Raw genomic sequence first — 9,805 nt, forward strand, 5'->3', positions numbered from 1 at the left:
GAGCCGGTGCATGCCCAGTATTGCCAACAGTGCGTGACAGAGACGTGACCGATCGCCCGGGCGGCTAACGAGCCGATCAGTGGCGAAGAGGATAAAAGCAAAAGTATAACTATCTGTGATAAGACCATCTTCATAACGTATATTTTGATATTACTTTACCATTAACTTTTTGTTCTTCATTATCACTCATAACATCTCTCATTAAGAATTATGAAATAGAACACAGCCTTGTCTTACTCCCTGTCTAACTGTTATCTAATTAGTAAGCTCATTACTGTATTTACTAACACTGCAGTCTCCTATTGACAGAAAAGATTTGTTTTTAAATTATAATATCTCCTTCAACAGATATATGGTTATTTCACGCTTAAATATTACAATGGCCAATTTTATCCCGTATACAACACTAGTCGACAGGTTACTTGAACCCCTCAGTCGACGGTAAATCGGAGCACCAGTTAATTCTAGATAATATATTAAATAAAAGTAATGCTTGGATAAGATTTCTTTATAGAAATGCCGACTTTGACTACTCCTGCTTATCAGGATACTCTGCCTTAACACAGTATCTTAACGCGAAACTCCAAATTATTCAAAACAGGATGGTGTCGTTTATTCTAGATGTGCACGCAATAGATCATATTAGTCAATAACCACTGCACAGTTTGCCATCACCGGACAAGTTAATCTATTTCCGCACAACAATATTTTCATGATATCTCATTTTTAAATTACGCGCCGGGATAGTTGCCAAACACCATCCAAGATACTGCCACAAAAATATTTCTATGGTGCATACATAAGAGAGAACATAAAACAGCTGTATAGTATTAATTCTTTATGCATTTAATAGTTATTGTTATTAGTTTACATAAATTGTTTATTTTCATTAGATATTTTTTTTACTATGTTGCAACTGTTACTATTATCTTGTTACAAAACAGTTTTCTTAACTTTATGCAGAAATATCAGTTTACTGTCCATTTTATGCCAAATAAAGAGTGTAAATTATTTGTTTATAATTCGGTAAAATTATGAAAAAAATTCTATCATTTTCTTTTATGAGAAGAAAATTGTAGTAATTCTTGTGGTTGAGGGACAGGGCTGCTGTAGCTCCGTGTCGCTCCTATCGGTGGCTCCTCGAGACGTGATCAAGGTAAGGCTTCAATACTTTCATTTCTGCAGTGCAACATGTTTATAATGTTATATTGTAGAGATTCACACGTCCAGCACGTATATGTGACTTTTTTTGTTGTTGATCACTGTATGTGTACGCCTGAGGAGTAAAGTACAGCAGGCTTATCAGGAAGGTGGACCGGTGTGATGAAACTGGCTACGCAATCCACACCGGAATATCAGCTGATTACTACTGACGGCCGTCCACAAGAACTATTCCGGGGGTATGGGGATAGTCGGGTTTGATAGGCTTTATATTTTACCGATTATTTTCCCTCAAATTTACAGCAGGCTTATTATATTGCATAATGAACTTGAATTTAGTTAACATGCATTTTTAATCGGTACCCGTTAGAGACAATCAATCCTAGATTATACTTTATCTACAAAAAAACAACAACTGTCCACAAGTATATACGTTCCCAGTGTACATGACTGCCTCAAAAGTATTATAACCGGTTTGTCAATATTTACACAACAAAATTGGTGCTTGGAGACTTACAATTAGTACAATACCTTCGTTTTTATCCCAATTGGTATTTCGGATTTTTTACCATTATCTCTAGGATTCTTTTTAGTTAGAAATCGATTTTCTTCTATGACAATAGTAGATTAGGTTAGGTCGCCCGGTTAATATTTGTTTTTATCCCAATAGGGATAAAAACAAATTTTTACCAATAGAGCAAGTATCAGGAAAATTGCATTAGAAAAATAGGAAAATGTATAAGAAATATGGGTAAATCTTAGGTAGTGACCCTGTACGAAACTGTATAGGGCCAATATTCGGAAAATGTCACCAGGGATCTGAATATTGAGACATTTGGTTAGATAGAAAAATAAATAAAAATATTTTTTTCCATAACGTTTCATCGGAAATGAGGCATAGTGAATATATAACTTACCTTAAGTGAGGCTTTGTTAGTGTTTGTCTCTTATTAAAGTACCATGTACAGTGTTCTGCACGATAGTCATATTGATATATTTCAAAACACACTGGTGCCCGGGCTTGATCAACAGCGATGCTCCGTGTCTGCTTAAGAACCGTTTGGTATGGACGGCTGCTCTCATGTTCAAAAACAATGTAAAATTACACCATATCATAGTAAGTTCTTTCTGTTAGGTAGGTTTTGGTTGGTGAGGTCTTCTAACAATGCTTCTGCTGCATGTTTTTCATATTGACTAAGGTTAAGTTTAATTTAGAAATAACCACTTTTGAACACATTTGTGCAAACTAGAACCATAACAGTGAAATTGCATGATTTTGTATATTTTATTTTTTTTCATGAAAAATCGGCCGTGGGTCAATCATCAATAATTACCATAATTTCTGCATTCATTAATTATAAATGGACCACATAAAATGGTGAGCCTCTGCAACATACTGTCTGACTGATAAAGCAAGATTAAGTACAGTGCAGGTTATTCATAATTTAAAATGCCAATATTTATTATTAACCATAAAGAAAAATGACTATGTATCAATGAAAGAGTAATTCTGTAATTGTGAATGAGGAAGATGTGTATATGGTGGGATGGGAGAGATCAAATGCAAAAATTTAAGGGTGCAGGTACATACAAATTTTGCTCACTCACAATATTAATATTACCTTTAAAGCTTTTTTCACCTTAAATCTACAGAGGAGACACCACTAAGCTTCCTCTGTGATTTTTGAGACTTCATTGATAGTTCTTTTCATAAAATTTTTTTTATAGGATTAAAATAAAAAAGCGACTTCAATATTTTACGTTAGTTTGGTTCATTTTATGAACAACAGATTATAGAATGAAGCAGTGCATGTACTGGATAACCGTCCTGACAGCTAGTAAGTTGATAAGTGGAGCGTATGATTTCTTAAAAAAAGTATCTGCTACTTCTGGAATGTTAGCAACTGAGCACCAATGTAACATTCTGGAAGTACTGTACCAGATACTAATACATTCTAGAATTTATAATGCATAAAATAACCAAATAAACCTACCTAACGTAAAATAAAGGTAGACCCTAATTTATGAAGGGAGTAACATTACTGGAAAACCTCTTGTAAATATAAAAATAGTAAAAGTAAGCACATTTTCCCATTGACTCCTATTACAGTATATGAAAGGAGATAGAGTATTGTCATACAACTAAGTATTGGACTTTTTTCTTCCCCATAATGTTGAATTCTCTTAAATTGGGTTCTGTCTGCACTTCAGTTATCTTTTAAAAAATCCGAAGGAATCTTTGAAGATCCTTGGAAATACCCAGTCATGGAAACCAATATGGCAGGTGGAGCTTGGCAGTCTTCGTAGAGTCAAGACAGAGAAAAACTTTTACAGAAATAGTTATATTGTATAGTTCTACATTCTTTGTCCTTTCTCTTGTGCTGACTCAAAATGCAAGAACTAATTATTTCAATAAACTTTTCACTTTACAGATGGCACTGAATATGGTAACTCGTAGGGCTCTGGCCCTGACCCTCCAGCAGCTCAGTCGTCAGCAGACTGCTGCTGCTGCTTCCACACTATCAAAAATTGGTAATCGTGAAGTTGTAGGATTTGGCTTCAATGGCTCCCCTGCATATGTTGACCGTGTCGATTTCCCCATGCCAGCTGTCCGCTTCAGGGAGGACACCCCTGATGTTCAGGTTGGTTTGATGTTTGTAGTTTGATAGTACAATACAATAATAATGAAAATTGCACATATTTCATTCAATATCAATAGAAACAAGGTTTATATATATATATATATATATATATATATATATATATATATATATATATATATATATATATATATATATATATATATATATTGTACAATCAAAGACAAAAGTCGTGTCACAGTTTTGTCCGAAGATTAAATATAACTCGTGAAACATTATGAGAGCCCTACCACAAGGCAGAGCGCACCAAAAGTGTAGCTCTTTGGTATACGTTTTCACCAAATTTCACGATACGACTTTTGTCTTTCATTGTACACAGTACTGTATAATATACTGATGTGTTGTGTGTGTTCATGAGTCGACACAAATTTAACTGTTCCATGACAAGATGCACTCTTGTACATTTCTGAATATTAAGACAGTATAATTTTTGCAGGTGTTGCGTGAGAAGGAGATGGGAGATTGGAAAAAGCTCACCTTGGAAGAGAAGAAAGCATTGTATCGTGCCTCCTTCTGCCAAACCTTTGCCGAGATGACCGCACCTTCCGGAGAGTGGAAGTCTGTGTTGGGGGTTACATTAATACTTTCTTCCTTAGCTGTTTGGATATACCTGTGGATGAAGGTGTTTGGTAAGTAGGCATGTTTTGGAAGACTTAAGATATATATAACTTAAATGTGCATAAATAATTAATTTTTATTTTGTATTGTGAGGTTTAGAATAGAGAGGAAAGATGGATAATTAAGGAAAGTTATAAATTGAATGCTGGAAAGAATGTGGTGTTACATGAAGACAAAAGTGAAATGTTTATCATGAAATTTTGTTGCTTTTCAATTAGTACAAATTTAGAATGGAAATATAAAGTATGTACAGTACATTGTAAAGTCATACAAATGGAATCATTGGGGGGAAGGGTTTTGAGTGCAGGTTTATGTCTGGATCTCACTTCAGTGGTAAATGTCTTTTAATATCTCTTCAAAATTTTGGTGTCTGTTATTTACATAGAAGACACCTTTATACCCTTCTATACATCACCTCCCTCCCTGCTGAATTCTTTTTGTCCACAGCTGTCCACACTGTATTGCCAGTGATTGTATTAAAGACTTAAGACTAAGATGTCTTTATGAATTTTGGAATAGCTTTGAATTACTGTACAAATATCATGATCGAGTTCATTGTAGTCAGACCCCAGTATACCCACATTGGCAATATTGGGACCGGGGGATGTGCTAGGTGATAGAAATAGTCTGATGAGAAGAGGGTTGAATATTAATGGTAAACTAGCCTAATTTCCCACAGCATTATGGATTTCTTTGTGTACAAATTTGACATACAGTATAGTGAATAAATTTATAAAAAAAAAAATGTACAAGTAATGGTAATAATTAAATAATGTATAATAAATACAATATTAAAAGAAAAATGTGTCGAGTTCACACATGATGAATTCCAGGCCATGCTCAGTAGTCATAATAGGGCACTTAATTGTATCATGATGTACTCGAGCAAGTTTGTTATTCACGCAGCCGTACATTACTTATCGGAAGAAATTTTTCATACAGAAATACTTACTCATTGATAAATTTTATCCAGAAAATGTAACATTATACAAGAAAGGTATTTGCATAATTTCGGTATTTGCATAATTTCTATCTCACAGGAATGTATCTTTGCCTTTAGTTTGGAGTAAATGAGAAAATTTTTGAATTTACAAAAAGTTTTCAGGATGAGCCCTTCCATAAATTGAGGTATGCCTGCAGTGTTCTATTATAATTTTAACTCGTTTGTATCATTGATGTTATGATTAAGTAAACTTATAACTGCATGCAGTTAAGTTCTATTCTAATTGCCTTGAACTCATTATATCCCACCAAAAATCAAATCAAGAGGAAGCTCTTATCTCATTATGTATAATGTATTATGGGAGACAGTACTGAAGAATTTTAATGAGCAATCTGTCTTGTCTTTTAAAGATTATACTGTAACTCTCAAGCAGGAAGAATTAGTCTAATCTCGAGCCATATTATAGTCAAGGCTTGGTCTTTACCATATTCCATCAATAATTCCAGAATCCAACTAGACTCGAGGATTACACATTGATCCTTCCTTTTGGGATATCCTTATCTTGTTGGTTGGAAATTTGGGAAACATGTACTGTACAGGATTCTCCTTAAAAAAAATTAGAAAATGAAGCTTATATGGGAAAATGCATTTGAAAAGGAGGAGGATAATTTAGTACAAAAAGCACTTGTCAGTGCAATGCATTACTTAAACGGTCCATAGAAATTAAAGGTGTTTTGGAAGATGCAGTTGCAAAACTTAGACTAGTTTAAAATTTTTGAATGCATATTGCACAGCTACATGTCACATGTCATTGAATTCTCACAGCCTGTCATAACAAACTTCTTTGCCAGTTAAAGTACTGTACTGTATTATGTGCATTTAAAGGTGAGATTTGCTTCTTCATGAATGTACAGTCGTCTCCTCCGAGCATTTTTTTTCCACGGCTACAGTGTTCACTTGAGAATTTTATTTTGCTCTGTACATTTTGTATCCCACAGTATTTACTTATGAATTATAAACTGATGGTAAAATGTTGGGTTGATAGTGGAGGCAGTCTCAAATACTTAAATTATTACCGTTAAAAAATTATTTATACCGTAGCACACCGAGTCTTTAGTTTTATTCGGTTTTGGTCATTTGCTTTATTACAGGGCAGTAGTAACATCCCTTGATGAAGTACATGTTATTGATGATTGGTAGTTTTTCATTGGGGGTTAACTTCAGTTGGGAACTGGAAACTCTTCCCATGGCCAAGGCTAAAAGTCCTGATAATGAGTCCGTTAATGTGGGTGAATACTTCTTCCTGTGTGACCGACCACCTTGTCCCACCTCAGATTCATACAAAACAAATCCAACTTATTTTGTCTCCTTTGAATAGTCAGGGAATTTGACAGTATTCAGTCAAGGAATTCATTTCTTAAATTTCTGTGGCAACCCTGAACAGGGATATTGTTCTTTACTTTCAAATTATAGCAGTACTGTATTATAGTCCTCACTAATGTTTTTGAGAGAAACGAGAAATTCAGGGAGGGAATGTTTTGAGGTTAATGTTTCTGCAGCATCATGAAAGAATTGTATAAACAGTATTCATCTCAGCTGGTTGTTAATTTATACTTATTACTTTCAGTATACTCTCCACTTCCTGAAACCTTGAAGCCCGAGTATCAAGAGGCTCAGTTGAAGAGGATGATTGACTTGCGTGCAAACCCTGTAGAGGGTACTTCATCACAATGGGATTATTCCAAGGGGGATTGGAAGTAAACATTGGCCATACAATTCACTTGTAATTAGTAATGACAAGACAGCAAGTTTTACCAATGCAGTACCTGGTTGACAAGAGAAACTAAACTGAAGCAAGAGGTCCATCTCAGGTTAACTCCCACAGTACCCCACCCCCCCCCTCGTAAATGTCATTTGCCAATAGTTCCCCCTCTGTACTTACGCAATGGTGTCACACCTCGTCTCTTATATTTCGGGAGCACTGTGATTTACTTGTCTAATGCATTACTATCCCATTTGATCCTCATTCCATCTCCCTGACTATGCATATAAGACAGTTAATCATCAGTTATGGCAATACTGTTTGGGGAAGGAACCTACAATGGCCGAGTTTGGACAAATTGGACAAAAGGAAAAAACAATGCATCTTTTAACTGTAGATAAAATTGTATATTTTAAAAAATTATATGATGTTGGTGCACACCCAGTCAGGGAGAAATTATTGCATATTGTAAATATGTTATTTATGTCACTGTCATCTATTGAGTAAATAGTGACCTTTTATAAGACATTTATTATCCTGAAATCAAAATATGTAAAATAGATACGAGAGTAGTTTGAGGCAAGTCAGGATGTTCAGTAGACGAGATAAATTACATTGATTTTATGATAAAAGTAATGTGCTGAACTTGATCAAATTTGTTTTAACTTATTTGCGTGAGAGTTTGAGATATACTGTACAGTGAAACCCTCTATTTAACGGACTATATGTGACAGGTTAGTCAGTTATGATAAATACTGTTAAACAATACTGTATGGGCTGAAGCCAAGTTATGATCAGATTGTATGTGGGAGTTGGGCAAAATACAGTGAAAGGAGGAATGACATTAAATTGATTCAGCACCGAGAGTCAACAGTTTCAATAATCTTGGAAGTATATCACAATGGATGGAACTATGGAACCTGAAATTAGTAACAATATTTGAATTCATTAAGAATGTTGGTACAGTACACTATCAACTTTTCAAGGACACAAATATGTCAAGTAAAAGTCCACAGCTACGACTTCATTTTCAAATAAATTGTTAAAATACCCTAAACTTGGACATAGCAGTGTCCATGATGTTCATACTTTCAGTGTAGTCAAACTACATCACATGCAAAGGATATTTTCTTGAAAACAACCCCCACTTAAATCAAAGTCCTGTCTTATCAAAAGTAATCAGTATCTTGTGGGAAAATAGGATTGAGGGGAAAATGTTCATAGATACTTGCATACTATAACTAAAATACACTGCATTTGTATTTTCGTTATGAAATTAGATACAATTATACCGAGGCAAGTAAATTTCTAGGCAGTGATTTAAATCCAAGAACATATTAATCATAATCACCCACTTATTTTGTTTATTTGTTTTCAGTGAAGGACCTCTAACACAAGATACTAGACCACCAATAGACACAAACTTTCGCTTGCACATTATTTCTTCAGACCTATGAATAGTACAGTACTGTATATAGCATTGTGGATTCTTTCACGCCACATTCCCATCTAACTACTGAAAAATTCATTCCACTCTTCCACTTCTTGCACTAAACTCACCATCTATGGTTTCCTTCATTGGAAGAGCAATTTCAGATATATATATATATATATATATATATATATATATATATATATATATATATATATATTAGGTGTCATTGTAAAGTAATTAAATAGTGACTGTAGTGGGTGTACTACAGTGTGTGTAGTGGAGGTGGTGTTTAAGGTGGGTGTACTAGTGTTGTACAGTATGGGCATAAGAGCTTAAGGAAAGTGTCAGGGAACACATGGGCAGCGGGCACCCATATAAAGGAGGGAGGGCGGGAGAGGTCTGGTTGGCTGTATATGGACGGCACACCATTAGTGAAGCTCAAGAGTGGATCACGTCCCGCTACACAGCTTCATGGAGAGAGTAATGGGCACAGTAGAGAATAAAAGGATGGGGAGATCTTTAAAATGAGAAAGTGGGAGAGAAATCACTAAAGAATGGGAAAGTGAGGGAAAATGAAGAGAACAGTAATTAAACGATTTGGGTCACCTGAAGAATAACCTACCAGCTTATTTCACCTGATGATTAAATACCCAGCACTACCTGGGCTGTAAGGTTAGGTTAGGTTTGGATGATATAAGCTGGAAGCTAATCTTCAGATAATCCCATGATTTTTCTAATGTATGTTACTTCTTATCCACATAAAAGTACACCGGGTTGGGATTTAAACCTTTTTATGGTGTTCAAGGTTCAGTAGTGGGTTTTATGGATGACCCAATAATGACCTATTTATGTATAACGAAAACTACTAATTTTCTAGAAGTACTTTATTATTTCTAGTCGTTAATTATAAGCTGGATACCTTAAGTAGCCTATACGGTTAATTAAGAGGGATGTTAGGGTTTAAAAACATAAGAAAAACATGGGTTTACCAATTCGTTTATTCTTTATCTGCTGACGCAGGAATTTGCAAGTAGATGGGACCTTCTGACATATTTGGTAGCCTCCTGCAACATGGCGACAGGAGCTCCCGTGCTTATGTAGCTATCCGAATACCAATGAACTCGTCAATCCATGCTGACTTAACTGCGTATATTACCCATTCCCTCTCATGAATTAGTATCATTGGGTAATCTTATCTGATACATAATGAAGGCTTTAAGACATTG

General features: G+C 35.0%; 1 protein-coding gene across 2 annotated transcripts; it reads left to right on the top strand.

Moving 5' to 3' along the window:
* Positions 1 to 1,056: 1,056 nt before the first annotated feature.
* On the top strand, positions 1,057 to 7,663 carry LOC121871428. 2 transcript variants are annotated; one of them, XM_042373710.1, is made up of 5 exons: positions 1,309 to 1,400; positions 2,194 to 2,278; positions 3,594 to 3,803; positions 4,258 to 4,450; positions 7,010 to 7,663. In XM_042373710.1, the coding sequence occupies exons 1-5, from the start codon at positions 1,324 to 1,326 to the stop codon at positions 7,141 to 7,143; spliced, it is 699 nt and encodes a 232-aa protein (XP_042229644.1). In that variant the 5' UTR covers positions 1,309 to 1,323; the 3' UTR covers positions 7,144 to 7,663. The 2 variants fall into 2 exon arrangements, with proteins under 2 accessions (XP_042229645.1, XP_042229644.1); XM_042373711.1 differs by lacking the exons at positions 1,309 to 1,400; positions 2,194 to 2,278 and adding an exon at positions 1,057 to 1,156.
* The last annotated feature ends 2,142 nt before the right edge of the window (positions 7,664 to 9,805 follow it).

This window comes from Homarus americanus, unplaced genomic scaffold, assembly GCF_018991925.1.
Source record: "Homarus americanus isolate GMGI-L3 unplaced genomic scaffold, GMGI_Hamer_2.0 scaffold45698, whole genome shotgun sequence".
In the NCBI taxonomy this organism is placed as follows: Eukaryota; Metazoa; Arthropoda; class Malacostraca; order Decapoda; family Nephropidae; genus Homarus; species Homarus americanus.